Source organism: Quercus robur, chromosome 12 (genome assembly GCF_932294415.1).
Source record: "Quercus robur chromosome 12, dhQueRobu3.1, whole genome shotgun sequence".
NCBI lineage: Eukaryota > Viridiplantae > Streptophyta > Magnoliopsida > Fagales > Fagaceae > Quercus > Quercus robur.
Window position 1 is genome coordinate 13,619,625 of NC_065545.1, and position 17,414 is coordinate 13,637,038.

General features: G+C 33.7%; 2 protein-coding genes across 3 annotated transcripts; one reads left to right on the forward strand and one right to left on the reverse strand.

The window, feature by feature from the left end:
* The first annotated feature begins 4,080 nt into the window (after nucleotides 1-4,080).
* On the forward strand, nucleotides 4,081-6,416 carry LOC126709714 (nucleolar protein 16). The gene is made up of 3 exons (XM_050410044.1): nucleotides 4,081-4,506; nucleotides 5,881-6,002; nucleotides 6,085-6,416. Exons 1-3 carry the CDS (start codon nucleotides 4,155-4,157, stop codon nucleotides 6,205-6,207), a joined length of 597 nt encoding a protein of 198 aa, XP_050266001.1. The 5' UTR covers nucleotides 4,081-4,154; the 3' UTR covers nucleotides 6,208-6,416.
* Nucleotides 6,417-11,307: 4,891 nt separating this feature from the next.
* Nucleotides 11,308-15,326, reverse strand: LOC126709126 (E3 ubiquitin-protein ligase BAH1). Of its 2 annotated transcripts, XM_050409228.1 has the most exons (7): nucleotides 14,787-15,326; nucleotides 13,588-13,835; nucleotides 13,220-13,477; nucleotides 12,428-12,565; nucleotides 12,087-12,145; nucleotides 11,926-12,023; nucleotides 11,308-11,709 (listed from the first exon to the last, which is right to left on the reverse strand). In XM_050409228.1, the coding sequence occupies exons 1-7, from the start codon at nucleotides 14,956-14,958 to the stop codon at nucleotides 11,666-11,668; spliced, it is 1,017 nt and encodes a 338-aa protein (XP_050265185.1). In that variant the 5' UTR covers nucleotides 14,959-15,326; the 3' UTR covers nucleotides 11,308-11,665. The 2 variants fall into 2 exon arrangements, with proteins under 2 accessions (XP_050265185.1, XP_050265186.1); XM_050409229.1 differs by lacking the exon at nucleotides 11,926-12,023 and having other exon boundaries at nucleotides 14,787-15,308.
* Nucleotides 15,327-17,414: the final 2,088 nt, after the last annotated feature.

Genomic DNA, 17,414 nt, shown 5'->3' on the forward strand with positions numbered 1-17,414 from the left:
TCACTTCTAGGGTAAATGCCTGACAATAATGTAAGGCAAGCATCAAGTGTTAAACACGCTTACAAGTCTGAAACTTCAAAAGCATGGCGACAAAGCATTTCTTCTTCAAACTTCACTAGAAAGCAAACTTCAAGGAACAAGAAAATTAAAAAATACAGGTGATCCAGAAACACGAAAAAACAAAACGCAGGTACTTGTAGCACCAAATTGTGACTGTGCTCTATTTCACTGTGTTTGCTACTTGGAATGTAGACCTGATATGAAATTAATTGACCATAATACAAGTCAAGATTTTAAAAACAGGCAATTTCAAGGATCATGATTTACAATCACTAACAAAACCAAAATATGAAACTGTCATCCCAAAGTGAATAACACCAGTCTGAATTCACTCAACCGCAAAAACATCTGTAGCAGCAAGGCCCCCCTGAAACCAACAAAGACTTTCACTAAGTAGGTAAATACATTTTACTAAAAGCCCATAAAAATTATGGATAAGAAGGTAGTTTAAAATATTAGTCTGAAACTTAAATTTTGCAACCAAAAAAACAAAATAGTTCCTTTAATTGTTAAGTAACGACATGAAAGGAGAAATTGACGCAAATAAAATTGCAACTTGTTAGTTAACCTACCCATAATAACGTATCAAAGTAAAGGGAAACAAAAACAATAAAAGAAGTAGAAAAAATCATTTTGAAACTGATCTTTAGAGTCGTTCAGTGGCAAGGATATCTAGCCCAAGATATTTGCATCATTTGGAGACTCTTGGTTATGCCAAAGATGGTGTCCCAGAATGCTTTCTTGTTGGAAAGAAAATTTCCATAGTCAATAGTGGTGGCAAAATATGGAAGGCAGTCCCGTAATGTTATATGTGGACACTGTGGCGTTAGTGTAATAGTAGGACTTTTGATGGAGTTGAACATCCTATTCATGTTCTCAAAAAGTCTATGCTGAGATGTTCTTATGAATGGAAGACTGCTATTGTCAACATTCATTCCTAACATTTTTTTTTTTTTTTTTTTTTTTTTTTTATAGATTTCATTGACTCCCTAAATATGAGTTTGTAATCATTTAGGTGTAGTCTGGTACAGTGCATACTGATTACCATCTTTCTTTTTGTTGAAATTAATATTTATAATAATAGAGCGATTAAATTTTTATGTTAGCTTTTATTGAAATTATTATTAAAAAGAATCAAATCGAAACGGGAAAGAACTCACTCAATCTGATAAGAAACAGTATATTAAGCCAATTATGCTAATGATCCAACACAAACTCTAAATGTTTGTGTATTCCCAGAAGCCAATCATTCCTATAAACTCCAATTCTTTCTACAAGAACATGATCAATCACAAGTCATACACGAAACATTGAAATTTGAGATTCCATTTTATTCTCTTTTCCCAATACATTCTAAGCAACCAAACAAAGGATACCAAAAGTATGAAATGCATGCAAAATTAAATAACATTAAACAAAACGACCAATCACCAAAACGATAAATACCCATCAAAATCAAACCCCAAACAAACACAAATCCTCACGAAAAATCAATAAAAACGCAAACTTTATCAAATTCTTCTAACATAACAGAGGGGGAAAAAAAGTCAACTTGGAAAGAACAAACCTCACAAATGCCATCATCAAGCAATTTTGGTGAAAAAGTGAAGCACAAATCAAAAAAATTTGGAGATATTTCAAACCAACTCTACAGCACCTAAAATGGGTTTTGATCGTCGCCGTGTAAAACCCCTTTCTGAAAATGGAGCGAAGTCGAAGAGAGAGGAAAGAGAGCACGGTCGAGAGAGAGAGGGAATGCAGGACAGCAAATAAACAATAGATTTTTATTGTTTGGCGAGAACAATTCCCTCGCTAGAGCTAGTGAGGTACCGTTCATGGCTTAGGGATCTATTTCTTCTTTTGTGGGTCTTGCTTAGGGTTTTGTTTAGTAATCGTCGCACTATATAGGTTCTTGTGAATGGTTTGGATGAGAAGAATTTGAGAGAGACGAAACTGAAGAGAGAAGCGTAGACTACAGAAAAATTGAGAGAGAGAGAAGAAGAAAGTCAGAGACTTGGAACTGAGTACTCCTCTATCTGAAGATGGTACCATCAATGTGGGAAAAAAAATAAATAAAGGAGCCATAAGACAAAAGTGGAGTTACATATGATGATGGTACTCTATAATATCGGAATGTAACCATCAAACGTGAGAAAAAAAAAAAGAATCATTAAATGTGACAAAAATACAGTTATATGTGAAGTTGATACTGCACAATGTGAGGATGATATCATAAAATGTGAGAAAAAATAAGGAGATCACCGAATGTAACAACAGTACAGTCACATATGATGTTGATATTGCACAATGGGAGAATGATACCATCAAATGTGAGGAAAAAAAAATAAAGGAATCACCGAATGTAACAAAAGTATAGTCACATGTGGTGTTGGTATTGCGCAATGTGTAGATGGTACCATCAAATGTGAGAAAAAAATAAGGAAACCACAGAATGTGACAAAAGTATAGTCACATGTGATGTTGGTACTGTGCAATGTGAGGATTGTATCATCAAATATGAGAAAAAAAAAAAAGGAAACCATCGAATGTGACAAAAGTATAATCACATGTGATGTTGGTACTGCGCAATGTGAGACTGGTACCATAAATTGTAAGGAAAAAAACTAAGGGAACCACCGAATGTGACAAAAGTACAGTTACATATGATGTTGGTACTGCACAATGTGAGGATAGTACCATAAAATGTGAGAAAAAATAAGGAAACTATCGAATGTGAAAAAAGTATAGTCACATATGATGTTGGTATTGTGTAATGTGAGGATAGTACCATAAAATGTGAGAAAAAATAAGGAAACTACTGAATGTGAAAAAAGTATAGTCACATATGATGTTGGTACTACACAATGTGAGGATGGTACCATCAAATATGAGAAAAAAAATGAAAGAACCACCATATGTGGCAAAATACAGTTACATGTGATGTTGGTATTGCACAATGTGAGGATGATACTATCAAATGTGAGAAAAAAATAAAGGAACCACTGAATGTGACAAAAGTATAGTCACATGTGATATTGATACTGTGCAATGTGAGGATGGTACCATCAAATGTGAGAAAAAAAATAAGGGAACCACTGAATGTGACAAAAGTATAATCACATGTGATGTTAGTACTATGCAATGTAAGGATGATACCATCAAATGTGAGAAAAAAAATAAAGGAACCACCGAATGTGACAAAAGTACAGTCATATGTGATGTTGGTATTGCACAATGTAAAAATGGTACCATCAAATGTTAGAAAAAAATAAGGGAACCACTGAATGTGATAAAAGTACAATCACATGTGATGTTACTACTATACAATGTGAGGATGGTACCATCAAATGTGAGAAAAAAAAATAAGAGAATCACCGAATGTGACAAAAATACAATCACATGTGATGTTAGTACTACACAATGTGAGGATTGTACTATTAAATGTGAGAAAAAAAAAACCACCGAATGTGACAAAAGTACAGTCACATGTGATTGATACTGCATAATGTGAGGTTGGTACTACATAATGTGAGGATGGTACCATCAAATATGAGAAAAAAATAAAGGAACCACCAAATGAGACAAAAGTACAATCACATATGATATTAGTATTACACAATGGAAAGACGGTACTATCAAATGTGATGTTTTGGTAACCTGATATAGCAAGTTGCCTACTAATAAGTAACGTATTCCAAAAAAAGGGATTTTGTAGAATTACCCATGTATATAAAAAAATTTGTTTTTGTTGGCATTTAATGGTCAAATTAGTTATGGAAATGTACGAAAAACCATTTTAAAAATTGAATCAAGTTAATAAATGAAAATGAAAAATCTCAAATTTAACTTATTTAAGGGACCAAAATAAAAATAATTCCGAATTAAGTTTCATAATTGTAATTTAGTCCTTTGATTTAATCAATATATTCGTTTAATTTCCTGCATACGTGCTAAACCAAAACGCACCGTTTGGCACTCGTTTCCTAGCCTAAAAGGTTGAACTGATAAGCCCTAACAAAAAACCCTACCTTTCCTCTTCATCTTGCCCTAGCAAGCCATACAAACCAGAGAGAGAGAGAGAGAGAGAGAGAGAGATGGGAGGGTCACGAAGAAAATACAAGAGGTCGAAGTCAAAGGTCCGAGTGGGTCAACTGAAGAAAAACCCACACGTATTCAAGCCAGCCTTCAACGTTCCTCCAAAGCTCCGCTCCATTGTCGATCAAGACCCTTCGAATTGGGACGACAAGGCCAGCGTCATCCAAAACTACAAGTCCTTCGGCGTTGTTTCTAACCCTAACTTTCTCGGCGTCCGATCTCGCACCTCTCACGTCATCGAGAGCGACTCTCTTAATGTCCCGCCGACTCAGCCGTCCGATCAAGCCGAAGCCGAAGCCGAAGCCGATGAGCTCGAGCTCTTCGACTCCGGCAGTGATCTCGAAGAAGACGGTCTGTTCTTTAATCTTTTTCCCTCTTTTCCAATTTTCAGTTATTTAATTTTAAATAAATTGTCACTGTTTTATTTTTAAAGTAATGTTTCATATTAGAGATGCTACAATACAACTTTGCAATTAAAAAATTTTCAATTTTTTTAAATGTAATATAGAAAATTGAAGATTTTTTATTTTTTGATTTTTGAAATGTTTCATATAGTCTAGGAAAATTTGAAAAGAAAATGTGATCGTTGTAGTATTGTAAGGCAGAATTATAAATGTTATATAAGTGTATTGAGCTAGGAAGCACGGACATTTCATTTGGGGTGCCTGACTAGTGTCTTACTGTGTCGTACCCTTGTCCGTGTCCGTGCTTCTTAGGTATTGAGTGATGTTACAGCTAATAGACAAAGCAAAAAAGTGTATTTATTTATTGTGTTGTTGATGTGGCACCAATCGTATTTATTGCCATGCCAGTTTGTAAACCTTTTGTAGTAAAATTGGGGGGCTTGTTCATATTCGAGGTGAAATGGGTTAATTTTTTAATTTATGCATGATTGGGTGTTGGTTACTTGAGCTTTTAAGTTTATTTTAGTTTTCTAATTGTGCTGGGAATGCCCTGTTTTAAACATATTGTGTTTGATTTCTATTTGCTGGGAAATCCTGCTAAATATCGAGCACTAACTTTGTGATGATAATAATTATCAGTTGGAATGGGTGAAGTGACCTTTTGCTTTTGCCCGCTGATTTAGCACTTTTTTTTCCCAAGAATAAAGAACTTTTCTGAACCGGGTAAGTTTAGCTTTTATTGGAGCCAATGAGCTCAGTTCAATGATTGCAAAACTCATTGAGTGCATATTTTACTGACCAATCAAAAGGAAATAATAATAGTAATATTGAAGTATACCTTCTCTATTGAAATTGTTTGAATTCAGCCACCTTATTGTGTCACTAGTAAAATTTCTGACTACTCCGTCTAGTTGATGTGTAAGAATCAGTAGAATAGCCCTTTTTAGAAGCTGAAATGGTTTAGGAGAAGCAAATATTCCCATCTTCTGTCCAAAGTAAATGAAATCCTCACCAATCTTCTTCTAATATAGATGATGTTCTACACCTCAAATTGGACTCTCTGAATGTGGATGAGTTGCTTTTAGAGGCCTGTTGGTTGATATCAAATAATTTGAGCTTGTGGTGGGAAGTGATTAATGTAGGTGGTTTGCTATTTTTCATATTATAGATGTAAAATGTATAAATTTCTCTTTATAAAACTTTCACTGTTTTTTTTATATGTCCTGTCCTTTAGCATTCCTTGATAATTTTTTTTTTTTTTTTTGGATAAGTGCATTCCTTGATAATGTTTGATTCAATAACTTCTTTTTCGGCTGTATAGATTTGAAATCAGCACTGGGAAAGAAGCGAAAAGATGGGAAATCTGCGCCTCCTCTGCCATTGACCACAATCCAGCGTGTTCATATCAGTAGACTGATTGAGAAATATGGAGACGATTATGAGGTAGGACACAATTTTGGATCTTAAAATTTTGTGAAATCAGCCCTTTCCCTTGCTCAAGCATTTTTTTTTTTTTTGTTGGCAGAGGATGTTCATGGATTCAAAGCTAAATGCCATGCAGCATTCAGTTGCAACTCTGGAGAAACTTTGCAAAAGGTATAATATGTATGGAAATACAAGGAATCCCTTAATACTTACAAAAAGCTGAAAGGAATCCCTTAATACTTTCTAGCTGAGAATGGCTCCTTTTTGAGCAGCAATGTCTTTAGGATGCATTGGAACTGCGCTAATTTTTTTTTTGCTGTCTCAATTTGCTGTATGATGTTAACTTTGTTCAAAAGAGAAGAGAAAAGAAAACAAAAATGATTCTACTGTAATATGAAACTCTGGTTAATTGATGATGTTTTTTCACTAGTTCATCTGGACTTGGATATGGTTTGGTTGTTCAGTTCCCATTACGTGGGGGCTAATAAAGCCCTCTAAGATTATGTATTTATCTTTGAACATCCATGGTTTTTGGTGTTGATCCTGCACATATGGATATATATGAATGGTGGCATTGACCTTGGCCTGGTGGTGGAAGAGTAGGCAGATTAGGGCTGAAAAGAGGGGGTGTGTTGTTTTTCACTTTTTTGGCTAATAGAAAACTATTACAACCTGGAATCCTTCCTGCTCACATGAGAAACACTATCAGAAAGATTCTAACTTCCAAGGCCCTAGAAGATCCATCAAGACACAGCTCCCCGCAGCTCTGTTATTTTGCCCCTTTGGTCCCAAACAAAATTAAATTTGACATTGAGCCAAGTGAAGATGATAACCTTCCACCGGCTGCATGCCCTCGTAGTTCACTGGCTTCGATCAATCTGCAATAGCTTTTGTTGACCTCCACTCCCATGTGAGAGTGATAAGTAACACAAGATACTAAATCCTTACATATGGGGTGGATATTGGGCGGCCAAAAATTCTCATCCATTATTGTTAAGGGTCATCAAATAGCCCATGATCCATAGGCTAGCCCAATAGCCTGCTAGCCCATCAGGCTAATGGGCAGCCTGGTCCGGTAATATTGAAGCCCATGGGCAGCCCAGTAGCCCAATGGGACAGGCTATGGGTTGGTTTCTTTACCCATGGGCGCCTGGTGGGTCAGCTCTTTAGCCCAGCACATTAACCCGACCTGTTAGCCTGACTCATTGCTCAAAATTTATAACAAAATAATTTTGGGGGGGTTGAGGGATTGAACTTTAGACATTATAAAAACTTTTACACCACACACCTAACCACAAAATACTTGGAGTGATTGTGATACAATATACTTAATAAATATATATATATATTTTTTGGTATTAGTCTAGTAGTTTTGATTTCTAAAACTAAGTTACTAAGATGGTCGGTGCCCTCTGACCTCTGTGTCTATGGAAAGAAAGTCATTCTTTCCTTTGATAAATTCCAATTCTTTCCTTACAAGTTTCAATTATAGAAGAAATTCCTTTAAAAAAAAAAAAAAAAGCTTACCGTTGGAAGAAATTCTTTCCTTTAAGAATTGATATTTGATTCTTCAAATATTTCCTTTAAGAATGCTTACCGTTTGAACAAAAGTCAGTTCTCTCCTCTTTTTTTTTTCTTTTTTTTTTCTTTTATATATATATATATATATATATATATATTTTTTAAGTATCCAATCTATAAATACCTATCACATTTCTCTCATTTTACTCATAAAAAATCTCTCAAATTCAAACTCTCCCTAGACTATTCTCAATTTTCATCTCTTATTATTTTTGCCCTCTTATAGTTATATACTCTATAGAATAATAGTATTATATTTTTTATAGTTATATTTATACAATTACAAGTATCAAATAATGAAATTCTTCAAGTTGGAGGCTTGGAACTTGGAGGCTTGAGCATCCAATTGCATTTGAAAATCAACTTCTTCAAATTGGAGTGGAACTGTGGAAGCTATTTGTCTCAAAATTCGATTGATTGGTTAACATCTTTTCTTAACTTTTATTATATACTTGTTGTCTCATTATTTGTATACATTATTTTTGTTAGTTTTTACTAATAAAAAATTAAAAAGTGAAGTTTGGAAAATTTTTGATAGGGTAGAGAGGATAAAACAAGATGAAACAAAAGAAATTAAAGCTATATGCAGCAAATGTGATGACAAGCTGGCTGGTGGCCCAAGTGCGGGGACTAACCATTTAAGTTGTAAGCGAAAGCATCAAATGGATATTAGAGATTTTCAACAATTAGGAAAAGATAAGGAGGGAAATTTAACTACGTTTATTTACACTGATGCAAATGCACGTAATGAAGTAGTAGAATATCTTGTTAGAGCTTAACACCCATTTACATTTGTTGAAAAACATGATTTTACAGGAATGGTGCAACGTGGTTTTACTCCACAATATAAAGGATTTTCTACATCCACCGCAAAAAGAGATATTATGAAGAGTTTTAAATTTTATAAAGAAAAATTAAAAAGTATTTTGCATGCACATAGTGGTAGATTTTGTATAAATTCTAACTTGTGGACGTCAAGAAATAAATTAGGTTTTCTCTCTTTAACTACTCAATATATTGATTCTAATTGGAATTTAAATAAAAGAATAATATCATTTAAAATGTTGGAATCTCCACACATGGTATATAACATTGCAAATCTTATTAGTGAGGAACTTCAATATTGGGGGATTATTGATAAAATATTTTCAATAACACTTGATAATGCAACAAATAATGATACAGCAAAGATGTTTTTAAAAGAAAAATTAAGCTTACCTTTACATGGTACATTATTTCGAATACATTGTTGTGCACATATTTTAAATATAATTGTTCAAGATGGTTTATCAAATTTATCCTCATCTGTTGAAAAAAATAAAAGATATTGTTCGTAATATTAATAGTTCTCAAGCAAGCTATGAATTGTATATAAAATGTTGTATGGAATTGAAAAGAAGCAATATATATATATATATATATTTATATTTATATATATATATATATATATTGATGTGCCTCATTAGTGGAATGCTACTTATCTTCTTTTAGATTCAACAATAAAATATAAAGATGTTTTAAATTTATATTAAAAATTCACGTTGTCCTCTAGAAAAAATTGAAGAACATGATTGGATGTTAGTAGAACTTGTAAGAGACTTTTTAAAGGTTTTTGATGATTCAACAAAAATTTTTTGTGGTGTATATTATCCAACATCTTGTAGAGTTATAATTCAATTGACTAACATTTGTGCAAAATTTTCAAAATTTTATGGGCAAACTTTTGGAATATTTGATGAAACGTTAGATTTAATGAGACAAAATTTTGACAAATATTGGGGAGATATTCCTTAGATTTTTGAAATGGCTATTATTCTTGATCCTAGATTTAAGATTGAAGAGTTGAATGCTTTTTTTAGAAATAATTTATAATGATGAAGTTGAAAAAATTCAAAAGACCATACAATCATTTCAAAATTCAATGACACAATTATTTGATTATTATGGAAATGCTTATAAAAATTCTGAAATTGGTGTCCAAACACAAAACACAAGAAGCTCTTTGTCCTCTACTAGTTTTCTAGGTGACCAAGAAGAACAAAATGCTTATCACATGGTTAAAAGAAGAAGAGAACAAGCATTTAGTAACATCAGGTGGGTTATCGGAATTTCAACGTTATTTAAATCAACATTTACTTGAAATTAATGAAGAAGGATCATTAGATTTATTGGGCTGGTGGAAAACAAATCAAAGTAGGTATCCCATACTTTCCATTATGGCTCGTGAAATATTATCAGTTCCAGTTTCGAAGGTAGCATCGGAAGCGTCTTTTTCTGCAAGTGGTAGAGTTGTATCTGACAATAGATGTGGTCTTAGTCTCGAGACTGTTAAGGCACTTGTGTGCTTAAAGGATTGGAACTTAGTAGACACAAGACGAAAAGAAGCAGAACAAGAAGCAGAGGCATTTGAGCAATTGAAGTTAGAAAGGCCCAGGTGGATGCCAAGAAGTCCACCACTGACATGACCAACAATCCACCACTTCAATATAATGCTTGGCAAATAGTTATAAAATTTATGTAACAAGTTTTTCAATTTTTTCTTAGATAAAATTATTTGATGTTTTAACACAAATAGACTGGGAATTGCAAATGATAGACAAGTTTGTGGGTGCCAACCTAATTGGGATGTACACATTTTGTAGCGATGCAACTATTTTCACTTTTCAAGAGGTATTTCTTAGTACTTTTTTTAATAGAATCTTTTTAGTAGATTTAATTGTTCAATTTGATAATTTGTAATAATATATAATTATAGTTCTTTTGGTTAAATTTTTATAAGCCCATTGAAGACCCATTAAAAATACCCATGGGTAGCCCATTAAACCCACCTCACTAGTCCAACTCACTAAAGCCCAAATGGGCATTGCCCATGGGTAGGGCCATGGGCTAGGGTTTTTCCATTCAGCCCGGCCCAACCCAGCCCATTGACTTGTCAACAATCCGTTAAGGCCAGCCCATTAGACCCATGGGCCAAGTAAAAAAGGGCCGGCCCAGCCCATTGACGAGGCTTAATTATTGTATTGGCATGTATGTGGGTGATGGGCCTTTCCAATCTATCTCAAGCTGGTTTGCCTTTCAACTGCATGGAAGCCCACCTCCACATATGGTAACTTCGCTAACCGTGCTTAACTAGTCTCAAAGGTTATGAGACAATGGAATTGGCGTATAGTAGAGTATAAATTGTGAACTGAAACATTAATAGTGGGGCAAATAATTTTGGCAGTGCAACAAGGTATTTGAATTTGATTGAGGAATCAAATTTACAGCACTCAAAAGTATTGTACCTAAGTTTTCCCCAATGATTTCTGTTCAGTGATTAGTCTTCTTATATTTGTGCTCTTGTATATATGCAGCAAGAGCAACTAATCCATTCAGGTCAGGGTGCAAATGTCAATCTGACTTAACATGGCAGATTGAGTCTTCTATCTATAAACTGTTTTAATAGAACAAAGAGTCTTAAATCTCTAACAATCATGGCAATGTGTGTAAATTTGTAGCTTATTAACATGGCCTTAATTGGCTCGTGCTGGAGCAGCTGGACTAGCCTAAATGCTGGGGGCTTATCCTGAATTTGAGCTCGCTGCTGCCGTTTTGGCTGCATTCTATGCTGAGAAGCTATGTCAAAAACTGTTTTCTTCTTCCATTTATGACTGTAGACCAATACAGATTTCAGACTGTATTCCATTTGGTTAAGCTGGACCATCACAAACAATTCCGATAAATAAAAACTCATTGTAACAAGTAAACATGAAAGCTGTACATCTGATTTATTCCAAAGCAAGCAATATACAAGTATCATACCCAGCTACAAGTCTGGCTACAATTTTCTTTATTTACGGATATGTCTATGACATCTGAATTTTTACATAGCAAACACTGCCAATGAACAGGATTGCCCAATTAGATACCCATAAAAATGCCAAATTTTCCCTTTTTTACATAGAAAACACTGCCAAGTAACAGGATTGCCCAATTAGATACCTATAAAAATGCCAAATTTTCCCATAGAAAACACTGCCAAGTAACAGGATTGCCCAATTAGATACCCATCATTGCCTTTGTTTGGTTATCCCAGTACTGTTTTATCAGCCGCATCCTCTCTAATCTTTCTGCCTGACGCCGCTCCTCCCAGTACTCACTGCACCTGTTCAAATATGCATGTTAGAGTAAGGAACTTGCAAGAGGTAACAACATGGCAACATGTGTCCATTCAATCTTTTATCATTTTTCTTTTCTATGTTTTCAATTTACACCCTCATCAGGCATCACCATTCACCACCATATCCCACCAGTTTAGAAAAAGGAAAGCTAGGAAAGTAACTTATTTGAGAATGGAATCGAAGTAAGATTTTCTGCTTACAAGTTGCAACAAGTGATGTTGGGGGTATTTGAACGCAGGTTCTCCCCATGAGAGAACTAGGCAATACCATTGAGCTACAAGGCTCTTGGTATGGAATCCTGCTAACTTTTATTAAAACAAGAGGTATAATAACTTAAAGGAAGGAACCAAAAAATGCATACCTCCGCCTTAATAGAATTCTAAGCTCCTCCAAGGGTACAGCACCTTCATAAACTCCAGCCTGAAATCAACAGAAGGAATTAAATAGTGAAGATTTAATATTTTATTGCAAAGGTGCACTGCAACTCAGCACTGCAACATCACCAGAGATGCTAAAGGAAAGAAAATATCTCATTTGCTATTGTAAGTTACATATGTTAACAACAGAAAGACCTATCTGAGTCCAACAATAGAAAGATACTTAGGTTTGCAAAGCTTGAATTTAGGACCTACCCCAATCCAACCCCACCGTTTTGTCACTGGAATGAACCAAGAAGCAAAGGCTATAAAGATATTAACTTACCTCTCGGCACAGAGGGCATTTTCCTTTAGGCTCTGCTGACTTTAGCTTATCAACAATTGACACTGATGCAGATGAGCAAGCACACATGTAGCAGAATATATGGCCACAAGTGAGGGAATATGGATCAAAGACTGTGTCCTGTTAGGGGAAAAAAAATCAAATAAAACCAATTAATGAAGGGCCTTACTGAAAAATGACAGAGCACTGTCCCTCCATAAAACTAATAATCATGGATGTTTTACACTGACCAAATATGATTCTTTAAAACTATAGGATAGGAGAGAACTGAATCCAGACACAGTGTGTTGGAGCCTGAATATCTAAAACCCAACCATATTATTGCATTGAGGCCAGAAGGGAAATTTATAATAAAGCACAAGAGTTAATATTAGGAAGCAGATAGGGCCTAAGCTATTTCATGATCAAATTTGTGTTTTAAAAAGGGATCTTAATAAAGCTTTCAGTATTGGTAGTGAATGTTTTGTATTAGAATTTATCCTAGTTGAAAAAAAATATTATTTTTTTATTGGTAAGCTACACACGCAGCCATTGGGTCTTGAACCCAGAACCCCACCCTCTATCCCATTATTATGGGAGAAGAAAGTGTCAGTTGAGCTATAGCTCATTGGCGTAGCAAAAAGATCACGTTGTGCACTGCACATCCACAAACCCAGAAATTCTGTTGATGTGTTTAATTTAAGTCTGGATCACAATTTCGCAAGATTGATGCAAGTCCTGTGTACACAATATGCTGGTCATTTTCCTCCTTAAAGATGAAAAATGGAAACTTACCAGGCATATAGAACAAGTCAAATCGATGTCAACTTTGACTGAATCAAATAGCTCACAAGTAAGTGATGGTTTGCCATCATCATTAAATGTGAGGTTGCATGCCTCAAAAAATCCAGGTGCGTTTCTAGATTTGATCTTGCTTTCTCTTAAGTTGATGTGGAAAGCCATGAGCTCAGAGAGCCAGGGACTCTGAAGGATTTCAATGTGCATGCTTTGGGCTTGTGTCTTGAAGGCCTGACCTTGCTTAGAGTAATGAACCTATGCTCAAAAATGATATTGAGGTAAATTTATAGACAACAACAAAAGCCAGAGTATATAACCAAATCCTGAAATTAATATGCAATTCACAGAGTAGGATATGTATATACCTTATCATATTTCTTTAGTATTTTCCGAATTGCAATGGCATTTATCAGTGCATAAGTAACCAGTTCCTTTCCTTCTTGGATTAAGGTAACATGTTGGTTCTTTCGTCGCTTGCCTCTGAACCACATAAAGCACTTATTAAAGCCAGAAGCAAGATGTTGCTCAAGCAATTTCTGTGCATGCTTGTTAAAGGAACCTACTACTTCAGACATTTCCTTGACAAGAGAAGGAAAGAAGGTTCCATCGCATACTGCAAATATCCATAGAAAAATAGGAATTAGGAACCCTTAAGTTGTTTAGTCTCATTTGTTGTACTTAAGATGTTGAAATCTAGATCAGTATTTATCTACCAATATTATACAAAGTTGTAGTTCAGTCCTTTCAGTAAAAACATTGAGCCAAGTTTTATTTCAAGTGATTAATAATGAAAATGAATGGTGATTACAGGATGACAATAGACAAAGTACCATGGCTTCCCAAAACACAATTTTCCCCTCCTTATAATAGAACTTTTCTAATCCAGAACGGCATCTAATCTTTATGGAAATTCTTTAAAGGTTTCAGAATGAAAACACAGCAGTCATTTTTGGACCGCAACACTCAAAAACAAACAAAAGGTGATCAAGCTAAGAACAAAATTTTCACCACAAAGATGTTTTAGAGCCTGCAGTTTCATTGTCTCTTCTAGCGCAACCGATTCTAGTTCTGATAAGTTCTTCTGCACTCATCAATTACCTTAAAAAAAATTAGTTAAAAAAACAAACACACACACAAAGCTGGCTGTCATTATAAATTTTTTTTTATACGATTTTAGTAAAGAAGAAAAAGAACATTATTAATCCTGAGAAAAGAGAAAGTCAAGAAGATCTTGAAGGCACATCAAAATGAAACAAGGAATCATACATCATTTGGCTTTTACCTAAAAAGCCCATTTGTGAGAGTTCTCTATTGCATGTACGATTATTCCTTAAAAATAACAACTGCAATTTATGGACAACATATATTTCAGATTAAAATTTTGCGACGAATAGCACATGCAAAAATTCACCACCTTTGTAAAATCCAACAGATTAGCCAAAAGACCGATCTAGATTAGGGAAAAGAACAAGAACCCAGAAAATTAATCCAAGTATATAAACTGTAGTATAAAAAATTAAAACAAAAATGTGTAAAAAAGTTTTTTTTCTTTTTTTCAAATTACCTGTGCAATGGTCAGGACATGTTTGGTTGCCAAGGACCCCATCAATGCCATTGTGACACTGTAAATCACTCCGGCACTTCTTTAAGATCTTCTTGAGGTTCTTGATGCCAAGCCCAGGTAGCTTTTTCTTTTGGCCTTGCATGTATTCCTGGTATTGCTTACAAAACTTCATCTTTCACTTATAAAAATAAATCTCCTTCCCTTCCTTCAAGAATGTTTCATGTAATTCCACTGTGAAAAAAATGGGGATAAATCAAGATTGATTCTTGACGAGACAAATATATATATATACATGTAGCCGACAAAAGTAATGAAGGTGAATCCTTAGCTTTTGTCTGACGCTATAAAAAGCTATTTTTGAGTGGCTTTCTCAATTCTCACTCAAGACGCTTCTCTTTGATATGTGAAATGTTTAAACTTGTTGGAGAGTACGTATCTAAAGGGATAAGAGAGGGTGACATGACGGTCACCATGAGAAAAGGTCAATTTTCTCGTAAATTTCTCCGCAAGTTTAAAAGTCTTGAAGACCTGAACCAACTTTTCACCAAGTTGTTCCTCAAAAAAATTTAAAAACTTCCACCAAGTACCACAAGAAGGAAAAAAAAAAAAAAAAGGTTTTGTGTATCAGTGTCATTCTCCATTTCTCTATGAATAAAAATCTGGGTTGAAACTTGAAATCTAATAATTGTCACTAAAAAAGGGCCCACAAGATAAAATATTTTAGTAAAAAGTTAGACTAAATCAATACCACTTTTTTGCTTTCCGGTTTTTCAATTGCATAATTTTTTTACTTTGCAATCAAAGGTTAATTATTTATTTTCGATTCATTGATAGCTGGGAGTAGAAGATTTGAGTCTTAAGTGTCTTCATAAAAAATACAAAGATATTAATTAAATTACAAAACTCAAGATTAATAATTAATTATAGAAAAATAAAATTGAGATTAGGTGGGACTAGATCAGATTATCAAAAGATAAACATGATGCAACTTGATCTTTATTTTACTTATGAGATGCATTTTCTTTTTTATTTATTTTTTTAAAATATTATGAGATGCATTTTCATCACTAGTATCGTTGACATACCAAATATAGGTTTGCGTGAAAAATTATTTCATATATTTCATTAATTACGCATTTCTTTTACATACACGTGGATCTCATTTTCATGAGCTGGATCCACATGCATATTTTTGTAAATGAAAGGTATAATGCAACTAAATATATTATTGAATTATTTTCATTGTATAAAATAGGTGTAAAGTAACATTTAAAAAAAAAAAATGAGAAAAATCTGTAAACTGCAAGTCAAGTCACTTGATGCAAAGATATTGTGTGAGTTTGGGAAGATATACAACATTTACTTTTCCAAATATTTTCGAGTAGTGTATTTTTCATTTTTGTATATGAAGTATGAACTTTTACTTTTCTAATTTTTTTTGCTAACTTTTTTGAAAGATTGTTACTTTAATACATTATGCACCTCAATGGCTCAATTGAAGAAGTTGTAATTCTCCGTGTAGAAATCTAAAACCCAATATTTTGTTTAAATCAATTTTAATAACGACCACACAAAAATGAATCATATTCTACTCCATTTTTGACAATTTACTTCGACCGCACAAAAATTTTCTAATGCTTCATGATATAAATTTTAACCAGGCATAAATAAAATACATGATAAATTAAAGTTTTGAAAATTTTGATTTAACAAAATCTCTAGCAATTTATGCATATAAAATAAAATCTTGCACATAATCATTTCAAATCAACATATTAGCAATTCTTGTATTCATGTTTGTTTAAACACTTAGAAGTTTTGCCAAAGAGAAATAGGCATTCATTTTAAACAAATGCTTATGTTTTCTCTTCCCCATTGTATCATTAATTTTATTCAATAAAATCTGCTATCAATTCCCCTAAAAAAAACATATTAATAAAGTTTATATATCATTATTTCCAATAATGTAACAGTAGTACAAGTTAGTGAATGAAATGTAAATCATTTTGATAAAAAAAAAAAAAAAGCATATATAATATTTCATCAATAAATTTTTGTTGTCTATATATACTTTTTCTCACGTCATTAAGTAAAAAAAAAAAATCAAAATCCAGATAATTTTCTTTCAAATTCTATACATCTGTGCAATAAATTCAGGAAGAATAATATGAAGAACTAAAGTAGCGTACTTAAGCTGTTTGGCCGCGCGGAAAGTGACTTCCGTGAAATGTGAATACAGAATACGAAAATTATGGTTGTGGGAAAACGGTTTCTAGTTTGTGGTTCGTGTTAATTTTGACAGTTTGTAGAAAAAGCTGATGATAGCGGCACTGCCTTAATATTCCTGAAAAACAAACACACACAGATTATCGACATGTTAACTTAAAGAGGGGATTGCCTGGCCAGACTTAGCGACAATCACAACAACTAGTATATATACCATTTTTCTTACTTTACATAATGGCCCCAGCTTTTCTAAAGCCCAAGAATTTTCAACTTTTCTCTTTTTGCTTTTTAATTATTCTCAATTCAAATGAATCTAATGAGTATAGATTATGGATCGGATAAAATTTGGCGTGGCGTGTGTGGTAAGAAAAACGAGAACTTAAATTTTAAACCATATAAGTG